The sequence below is a fragment of the Phlebotomus papatasi genome, chromosome 2, assembly GCF_024763615.1.
Source record: "Phlebotomus papatasi isolate M1 chromosome 2, Ppap_2.1, whole genome shotgun sequence".
Classification (NCBI taxonomy): Eukaryota; Metazoa; Arthropoda; class Insecta; order Diptera; family Psychodidae; genus Phlebotomus; species Phlebotomus papatasi.
In genome coordinates, this window is record NC_077223.1 from 109,769,091 (window position 1) to 109,787,976 (window position 18,886).

The 18,886-nt window shown below is 31.9% G+C and overlaps 1 protein-coding gene across 1 annotated transcript in view; it reads left to right on the forward strand.

Moving 5' to 3' along the window:
* LOC129800789 (glutamate receptor 1-like) overlaps nt 1–18,886 on the forward strand; it is a 119,353-nt gene that overhangs the window by 71,070 nt on the left and 29,397 nt on the right. Inside the window, exons 7-8 of the mRNA XM_055845428.1 lie at nt 4,589–4,846; nt 14,697–15,308. Coding sequence (XP_055701403.1) covers nt 4,589–4,846; nt 14,697–15,308 — 870 coding nt within the window. The remainder of the gene's footprint in view (nt 1–4,588; nt 4,847–14,696; nt 15,309–18,886) is intronic.

The following is an 18,886-nucleotide window of genomic DNA, read 5'->3' on the forward strand; positions in this document are numbered from 1 at the left end:
TTTAACCGTCTGGCTTAAGCACTGTAATTTCTCTATGATTAAGGTATTTGGAAAAATACTCATTATAGGATTGTATTAAAATTGAGTAAATTATGTCTTGAAAAGTAATTGCAATTCTTGTTGTTTACCCAGATCTTCAGGGAACTAAGCTGTAATTTCTTATTAGGCAAATATTTTGGGAAAGTTTTAACTTATTGGTTAAATAAGGGCCAATTATCCATTACATTTAAAAAAAAGACTTCTAAAATTGTTTGTTATTCATAAATTCGAAACTTTCGGGAATTGGATTATACCTCCAGTATGAAAAACGTATAAGGTACCACTGCCATTGCAATAATCTAATCTATTGTGAAAAGTTCCATTATTTATTTAAAAAAAAGGTCTAAAAAATGATAAAACTTAATAAAATAAATTTTGTTTCAGAAATTTCAAATCAATTATTGAATTATGATCCCGGATGAACCGATTTTAACAATATATAATATTTATACAAATTAATGAATATTGAAGTCTAAAATCTCAAATAATTTGGATTTAAGTTCAAAAACAAATGAGGGATATCCCTGTTTTCCTATTTTTAGGTATATATATAATTACCAAACCCTGAGTATTACTTCACATTAAGAATCTTACCAACAATAAGGTAATCTTGATTTATTCCAAGCCTTCCGAATGTAAGTTGGCACACCTAAAACATTATGTTCGGAATTGAAACCAAAAATATGCAATCAATCATTTCAAATTAATGGGATTTTCACGGGAAATGGATTACACGTAAACAAGCCCAAGTGCTTTATTGTTATTCAACCCAAACTACCCACGTTCAGCACAAAACCCCCCAAAATCCACTCCGCAACATGTAATCTCTTTCTTCCACAAAGCCATAAATTGACGGTGATGGTTTCGTTATGACAACATTATTTTGCAGAAATGTACTGCAAATGTCCCCTAATTAGGATCCTTCGTTGCATGAAAATGTTTCAAAAATTCTATCTGAGGAGTAATCTTATATGAAAAGGCATTTACTTCAGAGAGCATCAACATTGAGGCCATTCAATGAGTATATACTGTGGAATTTGATTAGACCATGTTTTTATGTTTGCGCAGCATAATATTTTCCTTAATCCTATTGACGTGAGATATTAGTATGTTTTTTTTTCCACAAAAGACTCTATTGAAAGGCTCTCGAGTATTTTTTTTAAATTGCTGATTTGATTTAAAAAAAATATCCATTGACGGAGATATTTTTTTCAAGAAGAAGGTTCTTTTCTATAAATAATTTTCATATAGTACAGGCAAATGACGCGGAATTTTCTAATAACCATATGTATAAAGAGACATTATCGAAGATAGAAATATCATATGGGCTTAATTGGAAGATATTTTTGGTAAGCTTTTACATAGGACAAACAGCTCGTTAATTACAAAACGTTTAAGATATGAAGCTTCTTAGCACAACCTCAAAAAAAGTTTTAGAAGTTTTCTAACGTGAAATCCTTAGTTTATTAACATAACCTTACAAATTTGAAACTACTTTTTTTACAAGCAAACAACCATAGTAGAAAAGTTAAAAAAAATTTATGTTTTAAAAATACCAGTAAAAGAAAAGAACATAAATCATAACCTAAATTTTCATCATGAACATAACCTGGCGATTTAAATTTATTCTTTAAATTGGAAGTAATAAAATATTGAATTTTTAAAAACCTGTTCTGCAAGATTAGATATTGTAAACCTATTTCCAATGAATTTTAAGCGGTTGAAAATAGTCCTGACTAAAGGTTACAATTCAAATTTCAAATCCGTTTCTGCGGCCGTTACTAAGCCGCTGCAGTGTCATTGAGTTCTGGGTCCTTGTCACTGTACCTAAAAGTTGGGGAGCCGAGAGAGTCAGAGTCCGGTCTAGAACGTTAGAGAAGAAGGACGTGTGGACTTAAGTCTCTCAGGGGAATCTGGCTGGATGTTAGAATGTATTACGCCTAGTTGCTATACGAAAGGTTCTTCCCTCTCAATATTTCCACCCTAAGACTCCTACCGGTAGTTTACAATCTTATACGCTAATTAGGGTAGAATAACCTAATTCAAAACCTGCTTCAAATGGGAAACCATCAAGAATTCCAATGGGAATACTGCATTTTTTCTTAACACTGAGAAAAAAAGAGGGTGCGATTAACTTTTTTTCTTCGTAACTTTAACACTTAAAACTACTCATTATTATTTAAAAAAAATCCCTGATGAAATCTTTAAGTTTCTGAGTTAAAACAACATTTAAAAGGTTCCAAAAGCTAAAGATTAACCAATCGTAATTCGCCTCACACAACAAATTGGATTAGTAAAATTTAAGTTCATTCAGAGAAAGATATCTCTAAATTGTCAATCATTTAGTTGGTATTGCATTGATATTAAACTTCAATTCAATATGTTCAAAGAACTCAAATTATAAACAAGCTAGATGTTGTGAATGGTTGCGATTAAAAGCCAATACAGCCAATATTAATAAGAGGTAATTAGCACAACCAAAGCTTTGATTAAAATATACTTAATATTGTCAATGAAATATCAAATAGCTTCAATATTTACGCATTAAATAACAACAACATGCTAAAATTAGAAAATTTTACTGGGAAATACAATATATCTGCAGTAAATATTTCTGAATAAAATTGAAAAATATTTCTGTGAAATATTTTTCATTTTTTCACTTTTCCAAATTTATAATGTTCGAATTTAAAGTGTGAGTAGAGTGGAGTAACCACTTATCGCCACTTTTAGAAAAATGTGAAATTAATTTGATTATAACTTTTGACCCCTTATTATAAGATATCTCAAATTTGACACAAAGTTACTGAGATGTATTGACTCCAGATTCGTAAAAAAAAGTAGTGCCCCAATTTAATACTGGACTACTTAAAAAACTATTTTTTTATTAACAATGCAAAAATAACCACTTCGTCGCCAGTTTTTACCACTTTTCGCCAGTTTTGTAACCACTTCTCGCCACCCTCTTGAAATCGTCCAAACTCGATTATTTTGGGCAATATTATGCAAGAATACATTCAGCATTTCTTTTTCCTCATGACCACCTTATTATTACTCACTTTAAATGAATTTTCCTGGGTTTTATTTGGGAAATTAAATTATTAGACTGTTGAAAAAAACGTCGGTTGCGTCTACCTCTGTCGTATCTGTAATTCTTTTGTGTCAGCATTTCACGCAAGAGGGGATGTCTGTATTGTAGCTTGCACCGAATGCAGATTCAAAACAAATGCAGATACGACAGAGGTAGACGCAACCGACGAAAAGTAAACAAAGCAGACTTGACAACTGAGAATCTACGAAGTGAAGTTAGCGTCGCCTATTAAAAAGCACTGGCGACAGGTGGTAAATTCAATTCAAAACATTACCACTTTCCGCCATGCCTCATTTTTACATAAAAATAATGTTTAATGAATTATTAATAACCTAAATACAAATTTTATGTATTCTACGAATGTAATTAAATATTAAACAGACGGATTATTTATACAAAAACGTAAATTTTGTTCGATGAAAATTTGATGGAACTTGTTATATTTGGTAGGAAATATTGGATTCGATGCACTTGCTTAAAATATTGCTATAAAAAATGCTCAAAATTTTAAATCCTAAACGAATAATTGTTATTTTTCGACTCTATACGAAGCAACAATAAAAATACAAATAACTTTGCGGCTAATTTATTTCATAAATTGTGAAAAATAAAGATTTCAATATAAGTGGCGAGAAGTGGTGATTCCACCCTACATAAATTTCATGAAAATTAAAAGATTCAAGTAAATACGATATTATCAAATGGCATGTGCCGATATTTGCTCGTTTTGTTTTTGCATAGCATAAGCCAAACGGTAAGGGATATTAATGCTAGGGCTACGGTAACCCCACCAAAAAGTCTTCCTCTAGCCTCTTTTTGACCTCTAATGCTGCTCCAAAATATTTTTTACATTTCTCGATTTTTCAATGTCAAATATGTATTTAAATCGTAGAAAATTCACACTTCCTCATTAATTTTCAATTTTAGTACGACTTCCTAGTAATTAATGAACCAATTTAAATCGATAGTGATAGAGTTCTTACTAATATTATTTCTTCATAGTTACCTGGAGACTCAGTGAAGTATGAGATTTCATGCAATAATTAGAAATTCAAAGTTTGTGGTGGCTTAAATACCTCATTGAGAGTTCATCTGTTTCATGAATTTACTCTGATGTTTTATAATGAATTTCTCTCTCTATGCTTATTTTTCTGTGCTAAATTCAAGAGGTTGGGAATTACATTTATTCTGCTGCAAAACTATTTTATTGGTAGCATTTTGGATGGTTTTATTCGGTGCATTGTGAATTAATTGAAGTGGAAAATATTTCATTTTGAAACCATTTTTGTACATGTACAATTTACACCCATTTTTCCTTCTCTGGAGCACATAAAGCTCACGCCCTCAACTATTTGCTGAGGTATTATGTAAGGGGGCGGGGGGAGATAGGGTAGTGGGTGGTAAATAGCATGAAGGGTATCGGTAGTAATGGCATGATTTTTGCTTGATATTCCACAGGCACAAGCTGCACTCATGTACGATGCTGTCTTCGTGCTGGTGGAAGCTTTCAATAAGCTCCTGCAGAAAAAACCTGACCAATTTCGCAGCTACACCACAAGACGTAGTCAACCGTTTAACACCTCCTCCTACTCAGCTTCTATGGCTTCTGGTGGCTCAGTTGGGGGGCCAAACAATAGGGGATTGGATTGCAACACTGCCAAAGGTTGGGTCACCCCGTGGGAGCACGGTGATAAAATTTCTCGATATCTGAGGAAGGTGAGTGTGAGAAGGAGCATGAAGGCAACATTTATTCAAATTTTCTACCATCCAAAATAGCACATTTTATTTCCATGGGTCACACATTGGGGACTTTTCACACAAATTTATTGTCATCCCTCATGGAATACTGAATAAGTTTGAGAGAAAAAGAAATGAAGAACCTCTGAGAAACTAAATTTTTTTGAATATACACAACACAAGGGGTTCACAATATAGACAATAAGTGCTCAAATAGATATTCAGCGCATATTCAGCTAGTAAAGGATCAAATTCAGCGCAAAATTTCTATTAAAAAAAAATATTTACTTATATCGAATAAACATCACTGACATCCTGAAAATAAATTGATTGAGTGGAACTTAATTCCACAATACAAATAAACAAATATTTTGATATGTAGTAATTAAAACTATACTTTTAAAATCCACCAACCAATCGACAAATTAGCGAAATTCTATCCAATAAAATTCAATTTAGTATATTGATACACATGAGAACATAATACGCTTCATTTAAAAGTTGATCAATAAACTCTTCCACTTTAGCAGTGAAGTTATTTTGCAAAATGCAAAAAATACTATTTTCGTATGAATGTACTAATTCAGCGTTTCATTTCAAAGAAAGGTATTCAAAATAAAAATGAAATATTCCATACATTTTTCACTCGAAATTGAGATATTCTGGAACATGGAAACTTTATTTTCAGTTAATCAAAAGCGTATATATGTACTTTATTTTCATTAACTAAAATCACAGAACAAACTAAATAAAAACTTAATGTAACGCATTTAGGTTAAAAATATAAATTCAGCGTATTATTTCCATTTACAGAATCAACAGCAGAATGTTTACATATCTTTTCTATCATTGATATTCATATTCAGCTCTAAAAACATCAATTCAGCGCATTGTTTTATTGAATTTTACAATTTTCCTTAAAAGATTAGTGAGATCAAACCAAAATTGTAAATTTTTTTAATTCATTTACGCAAATTAATGTTAAAATACTTGAAATTAATGAATTTGAAAACACTTATTCAGCGCTATCTTTCCGTTCACGGAAGTGACTGAATATATTTAAAGAATCATCTTTATCTTTTCATGTTTGATTTGCGTCTGTATTTTTTCTGTGTGATTATTTCCTTACATTTTTGACACGCTTTCTGGTAGGTTTTCTATTCAAGTTACAGAATATAAATTCACCGTATTATCTTTACTCATACAAATGATTGATTTAACCTTCAATATTTTATGTTGCCTTTTTATGTGATTAGTAGTCATATTCAACTCGAAATATTCTAATTTCAGCGGCTTTATTTTTCACCAGCTTACTTGTTCTTTGCCAAATTATTTAAGATATTCCAAAAGTGGTTATATCTCCAAATTGTCAACATTATTTTCTTAAATCACTTTAAAAAGTTAATTTCATCTTGAAATATACCAATTCAGCGGATTTTCCATATTATACTTTATTGTAAATCTGCCTTTGAAAGTGGTCTGCCTTTGAATACGCAGCCTTTGAATATTTCAATTTTTCTCTTATTTTTCAAAAAAAGCCCTATTTTCTAAACTATAGTCAATACAACTAACTATTTTCTTTTCGATTAACTAAAGAGAATTTTCACTTTAGGAAATAAGAGAAAAAATAAATGTTCAGAGGCTTCCACGTTCAAAGGCAGACTACTTTCCCTTACAGTTCGTTTTTAATATATTTTCCAAGCTTAAATCGTATTCAGCTAAGAAAATTGCAATTCAGCGCAGTCATTTTTGATTAAATAACTTACTAATATAAAAAGTTTAAAAAGAAAGCTTTGTCCATTTTTTAAAAATACATTTCACATACTTATATTGCAAAATATTTAACTATTTTCACTATTTTCTTTATTATATAAATTTATATTCAGCAAATTATACAAAACTTCATGGAATTTTTTTTAATCTATCCAATCGAATTTGTGTTTCCAGGCATTTTAGTTCGGAGCTAAGGATTGTTGTGGTTTATATTTTCTACTTCTTTATTTTTAATCAAATATTCAATTAAAATTGTGCAAAATTCAAATTTTTATAGATTTTTATTAACATAACTATTATTAACTAGATTTTTATTAACATTAACATTAACATAAATATTTATAAACAACTTCTAAAATTTTATCTCAGATTTTCAAATATAGTTAATATTACCAATCCATCGCTGAATATTTTCTCAATACCTTAATTTTGTAAAAAAAAAAGCTTGAATAAATCGTGGGAAAGTGGGAGATCGCATCAGATTTCATTGTAGAAGTGTTAAGGATACTAGTAGATTTTTATATTGCTTTTATTTTTATTTTCTTCCATATTCAGCAAATGAGATGATAATTCAGCGCTAAATTTTTACAAATACCAGTAAACTTTTAATTGAATAATTAAATAATTTATACTTTCAATATTATTTTAAAATCATTTCAAATTTGGTGTGCTTGATAATCATATATTGAAAGAATAAGATTAACAATTCAGCTAATCAAATTTCAATTCAGCGCAATAAAATCACTATTTTGTTTATTTTGCCATATTATTTTGATAGTTTTATACAATTTAGAGTAAATTAAGTGTATTTAAGTATATTTGAAATGTAAAGAATCTCACCTAAAATTCTAAATTTCTAAATTGGTTTACCCCTTGATCAAAGGATTGGGAAAGTGTGAAAAAAGAATCATGGGGATTGGGCATACAACTATCCAAAAAGAGGGAAATGGAAGTCGATGGAAGACTTTTTTTTGTGGTTCTTCAACTCGTTTGCTGTATTCCATCCCGTACTATTCGTATGGGGATTTCCGTCCAAAATTGCAAAACCCCAAAAAGTCCTCTATCTATTGGACATCATTGTCTGCAATATTTCTCTCACATGCCCATTCTTCCTACATCTTTCACTCAATCCTGATGAAATATTCAATCAAAATGTGACTTTTATATCATAGTCATTTGCATAAAAATATTCCTCAAATAGGATCTTTTTCTCATTTAAACTTTTGCTTTTTCACTTCTTTATGCCACCCTCTAGAATTTATTGAATAATTTCCAATGCTGAAAGCACACAATCATTGTCCCCGAATTCTCGACCTTGTTTGCCTTATTCAGCCCTAAAAGTTGCTTAATGTGAAAGATGAGCTTTTATACAATGTCTGACTTCTTTATTAGTTCTTTTGCTCAAAGTTTTAAGCAATTCTCGAGACTTTTGGAGACAGTAAATATTTGTGGAATAATTTCACATAAAAAAACTCATCCCAGGACCTAAAATAAAACTGACATGATGTGCTTAAAAAGAATTCTATACGTGATGATTTAATAAAGAACAATGTTACTTTCATTAACATCATGTGTTATTGACTATTGATGCTGAAAACCAATTCCTGCGCAATTATTGTTCTCCACAAAATGGATTTTCATCAAAAAACTAATTCTCACACAATAATTTCCATCTGGTTTATCTAGATACAGTACAGAAGTTTATTGATTGTACTGTAAAAGCACCCCTGATTGCCAATTTGAGATTCTTTTAGAATGTTAAAACCTTAAACCTTACTTTTTTTTTAAAAAAATCTTTAACTCCATGTTACCTAAGTTCTTATAATCCCTCGATCTTTTCACTTAAAAAAAATTCTAATTACCAACCCCCTGGATATCAGACGATTTATGAGAAATTATATCACGTTTGTCCGCCTGATCTGTCTAACTGTCGCCAGTCCTAGAGGGCAAGCGGTTGGACTTACCGGCTTAGGACCTTCGCAGGACCCGCTCTCATAAGTCGACCCTGGGACCATTAACATGTCCCTCACGTTTTACCATGGATGATATTAGGTGAGGTTCTTAATATCTTAACGATCCCACCTACTTAAAATCTTGCCAACATTTCATGTCCTGCGACTGGGACCATACTTTACCAAAATGTGTTTCGCCACTTCTTGATCAAGAATATATGGGCCGCTAGTTGCGTTCCCGGCCGGTGTCGCTCTTTGGAGCTTAATAGTTTCCGAACTGAGAAAGATATCGACTTGCGGTTTCCGGAAAAGATTTATATCGGGTGAAAATTGCTACTTTATGAATCAACTCTCAATAACTCAGCCCCTGTGGTATCGATCAGGCTCAAATTTTAGAAAGTTATAGTATACCAAACTTAAGGTCCCCTGATCCACCTGATTCGAGCTATAAGGGCCCAAAAAATGTCTTATAATGGCCATAACATCAGTCGTAGTTGTGAAAATTTACAAAATGAGAGCGTTTTGGAAAGCACTCATCGACATCGCAAGATCATAGAACCACCGCTAGGGGCGCTATTATTTACAAGAAGAATTTTCAATTTTCTAAGTCCATTGTGCATCAGGCGCAAATTTTAGTATGTTGTAGTCGCAGATTATACCTATCAAACAAAAAAAAAACTTAAGTCGCTCGATAACCCCTGACCAGAGATATAAGGGGTCAAAATTCACGAAATTTGAAACGTCATATCTCTGGTTCTATTTGACCGATTTGGACGAGTGAGGGTGCAAATTAAAGGTCTCGCAAAACGCTATAGCTTTCTAGGACATTTGAACTTTGTAGGATTAATGCCAGAAGCGTCACAGTCACAAAATCAATGATCATAACCCATAACCTCAATTATTGTGACTCATGCTTGACCGATTTTGATGATTACATAAATCACATATCTGTCAGTTAAATGCCTCAAATTTTCAGAAAAGAACTACGGGTGCTATCCGTAAGGAACAAAGAGAAAAAAAAAGAATTGTCCGAAGGTAGTGCACTTTCCCTTAAATGGTAAAAAAAGCGAAAGTACCTTCAAGGTGTAGCATCGAACATTTTAGTAATGCATGCTACGCTTGGACATTGGACAACTGTTTTTATAAAATTTAGGATACTTAACAGTTAGGTTTCATCTCATTAATAAAATACTATTAAGGTTATCAAACCGGAGTACAGTGTAGCAATATGTGGTGACTTGACCATGCAATAAATTTAGAATTTCTCTAAAAACTTGCAATATACCAGGCATCCCCACGAAACAATTTATCATACAACATGTTTGCAATTCAAACCAAGTTGTAAAGTTTGTCAACCACAATAAAGTATATTTTCTGTGACAGATTTTCCACGAAAAAAAAAGAATGATCTGATTTTGAGGAGAACACTCTTCAAGCTTCTTTTGGCTGAAAAGTTCTCTTCTTGGGAGTACTTCTAAAATCTCAAGATCAAAGATTATCCTCAGCAAAAGCCATGAACTCTTTCATGGGAAAAGCTTCATAATGTCTCAATCAGATTATTTTAATAGCTAAACTTGGTGATTTTAATCATGGATTAGTTTTTGAGGGTGAAATGAGCCGGAGTTTTGAATATTATCTACGATTTATTTGAAAACTTTGAAATACTGGGACATTATCACATCAAATTGATCAACATATACGAATTTATGCTCTAACAAGTATTCTGGTATTGTGAATGGGCAATTTCATGAAAATATATAATGGTAAAATTGTCAACGAATAATGCAGAGTGCATGAGTGAACATAAAGCTAAATGAGAAAATGAAAAATTAATTCCCATTAAGTTACTTTGAGCATATTTCAGTATCATGTCATAAAATATTAATGAAAAATACCCCTAGAGTGAAAAATTCATAATAATTATTGCACTTTACCATTTTCTATGGCTTCCGGGTTGGAAAAATAATAATGCAGGATATTTCCAATTTACGTATTTGCTTAGACAGGATGCAATGTGCTATATCATAATAATATTTGATATTCCGCTTGTTTGAATTCAATTAATTTCTCATTATAAAGAAAATTTAATAGCTGGCACTAGCAGAATTACAATAAAAGGCAATTAATTGAATATATTGAAAAACATTTTGTGAAAATTTTATATTGTCCATTCACTCCATGGCAATATTGGGTGTGGAAAATTATATAATGTTTGCAATATTGCAACACGGATTCCTCGGTTTAGTGGTTTGCATTATTTCTAGGTAAATGGAACAATTTAAAATTCATTGTATAACTCAAAAATAAAACACAAATAGGGTTAATTTAAAAAATTTAAGGTGAACAAGGGGTGACTCACTGCTGTATCATGGTAAAAATATCAAATCTGTTTAACTTATCAAAGGTTCTTCTGACAAAAAATGGCAAGTCTCGTGAAACTTTGTAAAGATATCTTCTAAAATTTCTTCGACTCTTTAAAAATGTTTAACATTCCACGAGTTTTATGATAAATTTCGCAAATTTATCAATTTTCGGAAAACTCCGAAGTTTTCTCAAAATTTGAGAAGATGTTCTCAAGTTTCATGAAATATTTATTTGATTTATTATGTCTTGAAGCCTTCAAAATTACTTTCTCGATATACTCAAAACTTCCCACATGTTTCTCACTCAGAATTTCTTTTGTAAATTATGTAGAATTCCTGAACTTTCATGAAATCATTTTACAGTTTCAAAAGCTTTGGAAAACTTCTTGAGGGTGTTAGGAAATCGAAATTAAAGGTTATTAAAGGTGAGGATTCCGGAAATCGTCGGGAAATGCAATTCACTCAGGGAAAACTCATCAACTTATCGCAGAGCTTTCGGCTCGGTCTCCAAGCCTTCATCAGTGATCAAGTCTTTCAATTGTTCTCTGAGATTCGTTCGTTAACTAACGTGCATTAAGTGCGAACAAAGACAAGCTGGCTGGATACTTCAACAAAGCCCAAGAAAGAAGAAAAAGTGAAGAAAATTGTGGAAAAGAGTGTTGGAGAAATCCCAGAGAATTACAAAAAAGTGCCACCATTCCCTCTATATGCCCTGTGAACATCCTGACCCAGTCAGTGAACGAATCTCGCAGAACAATTGAAAGACTTGACCATTGATGAAGGCTTGGAGACCGAGCCGAAAGCTCTGCGACAACTTGATGAGTTTTCCCTGAGTGAATTGTATTTCCCGACGATTTCCGGAATCCCCACCTAGTTAACTATATTACGTCGGTTTGTGTTTTAAAGGTTATTAATTAATTAAAGGTTTAGGCTAAATTTAAATTAAATTAAAAGGTAAATTGAAATTAAACGTAAGAATTATTTCACTGCAGTTGAGAAAGCCGTTATGTAATCAAGGAGTGAATAAGTAACATACAACCAGAGAAAGGACATTTCCACCGTTTAGTCCTGGAGGTTGGAATCAACGCTAAGACGGCGGTGGCCACATGGGGGGTGGAAAGATCAAGAATTAGATGAAATAAATTCAATTCAATTCAAAATAAGTGGCTCTCAGAGTGAACCGTAAGCGGCGATCGGCAAAATTGTGACGATTTTGAGGTAAAAATCGAGAGATTGGAACTATTTTGCCGAGAAATCGACCGATCGGCACAATTCGACCTGAAAGTGACAGATCGGCATGCTGAACATGCCATGTTCATTAACAAAAATCGGAAGATCGGCGCGATGTTATCGAAAAATCGGCAGATTTAAGTGTCAATTCGCTCTTATGAAGTATAACGTTCGTTTTTGATCGTGTAACATAATAAATTTCCTACAAATTATAAATAATAATTAATAATTGTGGCAAAACATTCCATAGACGAACTTAGTCCTTCCCGTAAGGGGAGTTCAGAACATCCATTTTTATTTTTTCTTATACAGGGGATGGCCTTGCGAATCTCATGCCTCGTGGAGTCAATTCGTGGATGCAATTCGAACATCCCGTCAAATCATTGCTCTACCTGCCGATTTTACTCTGAGGTTCTTTGAATTGTAACGGTATATTCTAGTACATTCAGAGAAAATCTGTAGATTTTCGGAAGAATTTCTGCATAGAAAATCTGCAGATTTTCGGCAGAAATTCTTCCGAAAATCTGCAGACTTTTGGCAGAATTTCTCCCTAGAAAATCTACACAACCTTCATTACTTCACAAAAATATTGTTGATTTATCAAGAAACTGCAGAAGTTATAAAGAAAATGGTATGCTCTGCTTAACAAGCATTACCGATTAAACATTTTAGATAACTAAAAAGATGCGAGCAAAAATACTAATCTCTTAAAAATCACCCATGGAATGATACAAAAACACGAAATTTTGGTATACACTCTACTTAAAGTTTTCACTTCACTATTTTCTACTTATCACACGACGTCGCAGAATTCTTTTTTTTATATAAACACTGTGATATCACCAAGAATAACTCTATTGAATTTTGCAAACTTCAGTGAAAAATATTCCATCTTTTCTGACACAGCTGTCTGGAAAGTCTGGAATGTAGAAAAATCTACAGAAAATCGGCAAAATATCTAGAGAAATTCGTCAAAGTGTGCACTAGGATTCGTCAGAAAATCTGCAAAAATTTTCGGACGAATTTTGTCCCAAGCCCAAATAAAATTTGTAGGAATATCTACAGATTTTTCGGCAGATTTTCGGCAGAGGTGTAGATATTTTCTGCAGAAAACTTAAAGATATCTGACGAAATTATTTGACGGGATCTTTAACGCCAGAAAAACTCCTGGTGGCCTAAAAGGATTCGAACCCGAGACACTTGCATTACAGGGTTAGTGCTCTACCACTTGACCCATTGAGTGCACCCCCTACAGATAATTGTTGTGGTAAATTGTAATGTATTGCACCGAAAACACTATTTTTGTAAACTTACTTGCGGCAGACCGGCACGAGATCGACGGATCGGCGCTCGAGTGAACCATGAGCGGCATAGTTATCTACCCCTTGTATAAAATCCGCCTTTTTCCAACTTGGAAATTTATAGTTATACAAAGAGGACTCAAATGCGAAACAATTGCATAGTATTCCAAATATTATTCTACCTTATCAAAAGCCACAATTCCGAAAAAATGTCTAGATTTAAGTAGATTTAGGGTAAGTGTGCCAAATTTCGGCATAGTTGCATGCAAGCGACAAAGTCTCAAGTTTGAAATGTAATATTTTTAATAAAAATTGAATAATTTTGTTACTCTTCTATAAGGAGTGTAGCTTGGAACCTTGCAGACAGTTTATCATCTTTATTTTTTCTAAAATCATTCTTAATATTTTTTAAAATGAATAAAAATGTAGACATAGCATTGGTGGCCTATTTCGGCCACCTTCATTCTCATAGTTCCTTGTCCCTCCGGAATTCTACCAATGTCTTTTTCAAATCATCTTGTTCGTTGATGCGACATTTTTTGTTATTTTTTGCATTGTACAATCTCAAGAGTTTGTAAAAACTAAAAATTCATGGAAATTCGAGGAACAAAAAATATGGCCGAAATTGCAAGCTGACCGGAATTTGGCACACTTCCCCTATAGCAAAACTATTAAGAACCTACTAAAATGGCTACTAAATTCTTCAGGATGTCAGTTTTCAAAATCATCTCAATTCGGTGACGAAATGAGTCAATAAAGGTGTTTTGACTTATCAAAAAATTTATATGGCGTAAACATTTACGGCCTATAATAATAATAAACCTTTATATCACCCATATTATATCTTTAACTCACTCCATAATATTTTATTTTGTGATATTTTATTAAACGAACCAAACGAAATGATAACAAGAATTAAAAAAAAAAGAAATCGTTTTAGTATATTTAATTGGTCTGACTGTAATAGGAGATCAACAAATACTTAAATGACTTAAATAAATACAGTAAGCTTTTAAATAATCTCACTGGCCAATTAAATTTGAAAACGTCAGAAAATTCACGAGCACTGGTTGTAAAATCCCTAACAAAAACAGCAATTAAAACAGGGATGCTTTTCCCAATGTACTTATGGGAAAAATATTACTCTAATGAGACCTTATGAGTGCAATTAAATGTAACTTTTGTTATTTTCTCATATAAAAATTTGCAGGTGGAAATTGAGGGATTAACAGGGCAAATCCGCTTTGCTTCTGATGGTCTGGCATCCAGGAAGAACTATACACTCAATGTGGTAGAGATGACGGTAAACAGTGCAATGGTGAAGGTGGCCGAATGGTCAGACATCTCAGGATTCACTCCAGTAGCCGCAAAGTACATCCGGCTGCGGCCTCATGCAGACATTGAGCGCAATCGGACATACATTGTGACCACAATTGTGGAGGAGCCTTACATAATGGAGAGAACAGCTGAACCTGGGCAAGTGCTGGAGGGTAATGATAGGTTTGAGGGCTACTGCAAGGACTTGGCAGACATGCTGGCCAAGAGGCTGGGAATTCACTATGAACTGAGGGTTGTGAAGGATGGGAACTATGGTGTGGAGAATTCTGAAGTTCCTGGTGGTTGGGATGGAATGGTCGGAGAACTGGTGAGGAGGGAAGCTGATGTGGCAATTGCGTCTTTGACGATAACATCGGAACGTGAGAGAGTCATTGATTTCAGCAAACCCTTTATGACTCTCGGAATTTCCATCATGATAAAGAAGCCCATCAAACAGAAACCAGGAGTATTCAGCTTCCTCGATCCGCTTTCCAAGGAAATCTGGGTAATTTCTTGTGCTATTCAACTGTACTTTTGAATTATTTACCCTTTGATTTGAATTAATGCCCCTTGATTCGCCCTTAATGTTCTCTTGATATAGGACATGATATGGATAGGAGTGATTTTACTATACATTGCATCATATTTTTAACCACAAAATTATTTAATTTTAATAATCTATTATGTTTTACTTTATTATTTTATTTATTTTTAAATTGCCAAATATTTACAAATTAATTTTCGAAATGTCTATAAAAAATTGGGCTTCTATCGGTGAAGAAATCGTTTTTGATGAGTAAAAAAATAAATTATGGGTAATGAATAAATACAGTTTTTAGCAAAAAAAAAACAATTTTAGTTTTAAAAAGTTCTGATCAGAAAAAATCCAATTTTTATCAGAAAATCAATCAATTTTGATCAATAAAAAAGTAAATATCAGTCAGAAAACAAAACAAATTAACCAGAAAAATAAATAAAATTTGATCAGTAAGCAAATCAATTTTTCTCTACAAACAAATCGATTTTGGTTTTGTTAACAAACCAATTTCTGTTAGCAAGAAAAATTAATTATGGTTAGCAAACTAATTCATTTTAATTAACCAAAAAATCATATGGCGCTGGCACACCTTTTCAATTGAGTGAAATTCAATCGATTGAAATTTTACCTCTTCCTCATTCAAATTGAAATCAGACATAGCTATCTCTTTCTGTCAAATTAAAATTAAAATTGAAATTTCAATTTTCATTTGAAAGAAAGGGACAGCTATAAATGATTTCAGTTTGAAAGAGTAAGAGGTAAAATTTCAATCGATTGAATTTCTCTCAATTGAACAGGTGTGCCAGCGCCATTAATTATAAAAGTCAGTTTTGGTTTAAAAAAAAATTAGAAAAAAATTGGTTAGAAGTAAACACGATCAGAAAGAATATTCAAAATGCTATTGGAAAATATATCAATTTTAATCAGTAAAAATTAATTTTACCAGCAAACAAATAAAATTTAATCGGAAAATAAACAAGTTTTAGTCAGTTGACTAATCAATTTTTCCTAGCACGGTAATCAATTTTGATTAGCAAACAAATCGATTTAAATCAACAAGCAAGTAAATTTTGGTGAATAAAAAATGAATTTTGGTCAGTACACAAATAAATTTTCACCATTTAAAATCTGTTCTCGGTTATAAAAAATGTCAGACAAAGACTCACATTTTAATTAGCACTCTAATCAATTTTGGTTTGCAAACAAATTAATTTGAATGAGAAAACAAATCAATTTTGACCAGGACAAATAATCGAATTTTGATCAGTAAATTTTTTTTTAAATAAAACATTATTTCTTCTTAATAGAAAAATTATTTTGATTAGTAAGTACGTAAAATGCTTTCAGTACTTTGGTGAAAAAAATTACTTTGGTAGAAAAAAACTTTGAACAGTCAAAAATAAATTTTGCCTGGTAAATAAATCAATTTTGATCAAAACACTTATTTGATCAGTAAAGGAATAAATTTTAATTAGACAAAATTTAATTTTGGGTGATAAAAGAAAGCAATTTTGGTCGGTCAAAAATCCATATGAATCTAATTTGTATAATTTTTATCAGACATGGGAAAAAACCAAATTCCCATGGTGATTTCACAATTAAAAAAATCGTTATTTAAGGCTCTGGCACACCTTTTAGATCAGTAAAATTTCATTATTCGCATCCTCTTGTTTCTCACAATTGACTTTGTTGTGATGTTTAAAGGAAGAAGAAGAGTGCGACAAAGTGAGATAGATATATGCAAAAAAAGTGAGAAAGAAAGGGATTCGAATTTCGATTTCATGAAATTTGCCTGATCTAAAAGGTGTGCCGGAGCTATAACCATTAATAATTTTTTAATTGACGTGTGGTTTTTACTGACGAAATTATTTTTTGTATCATCAAAATATTTTTTAACCCTTTAAGGACGATTGGAACACCGGTGTCCCATAAAGAAAATAATTTTTCTTGGCTACCTAAATTTATTTTTTCTTATGTTTGTACGTAATTACAAAGTAGAAGGTTGAATGAATCTAGAATATTTTTTTCAAGTCTCCTGTTTTTTTTCTATATAGTAAATTTTTAAGCTTAAAAAAACTGAATTTTTAAATTTTCGTATTGAAAATTGATTTTAATTATTTTTTATACTTTCAATCTTTTTTAAGCAAAACCGTTTTGGTAAAAGAAACTACAGTACTCAAACATAATATTTTCCATCAGAGTGAAAATTATCAGTCACTAGTTATCAGAAAAATTACTTAAATTTTTGGGCTATTTTTGTCTATATCGTTCATAGAGACAAAAAGTACACCAAATTAGACTTCGTTGAACTTTGTAAGTTTGGATGTAAGACCTTTTACGGATTTTGTATATCGGTTTGATTTTTATTGCTGATTTTCGGTCAGCGAAAACCGTCTCGTCGTTAAAGGGTTAATTGACGAACCGTATTTTTTGAAGAGTATGAGAAGTATTTTTTGAGGTTATGTTCAGATAGATTCAGCAAGTATGTTTTTCTTTTAAATATTTCAAGCCACGTGAAAAATATATAAATAAATTTATCAATAGGTTAGTAATTGTCTGTTTAAATCCATAATGCGGTATTTACTTTGGTCTTTCAGGTTATGTGTGAGTTTTTCCGTAAAGGTTATGTGTTATAGAGCAACCAAAAATTGGAAGTATCTACGTTTTAAACTTTGAGAAATAAAACCTAAGTACTTAATTTCATATAACGTTGAAAAAAACTAAAATTATGAAAGATTTTAACTATTGAGGTTATGTTTAGACTCTTTAAGTATTTAATCAAGTTTACCGCTGTCTGAAAATATTCAAATATTATTTAAATTCATTCTCATCAACTGTTTTTGTTTTTTTGTCATTTTTTTCAGTTCAGGTAATATCTACCATTTATTCAGTTTTCCTTTGCCCTTTAACTACGTGTATTTTTCCGTAATAACCTTGTAGAATAATCGCGTAATTTATCTTCACTCCTCCGAGACAATCTTGTAAAAGAATCTCTGTTCTGGAAAATTTTCACCGAAATTGCTCAATGGGGACGAATTTTCTAACAGATCCCACGCAAAAATATCCACAATTCGATAATAAAAACTCTACAAGAAACTTTGATAAAATCTCAATAAGACTTTGGTGGAATTTGGCAAGACTTTGTGCGATTTATAAACTGTTGAATTAGCATTGAATGTGCGAAAAAGATCAAATATGCATTCTTAGTTTGTGTTGAATTTGTAAGGATAAATTTGCCATCGTCAGCACTCTTTTTCACCTTCACGACTTTACCCTTTAGTCGCACCTGTTCTCAACCCTTACCTCTGCAGTCCCTAACTCTTCTCCCATTTTAGTACTTCACACTGAAGTTGAGACACTTTCTGTGCACTTGGGAATGTAAATAATTTTGAATTTAAAGTACCAGCAGAAAAGACTGGAATAATGAGGAGAGAAACTTGAATATATTATTCTATGCTGTAAATCAAAAGTCAGGAGACAAGTGGATGAAAAGAAAATACTGAAATTATTTTGCTCTACTTGACGTTCACAGAGTTAACAAGTTT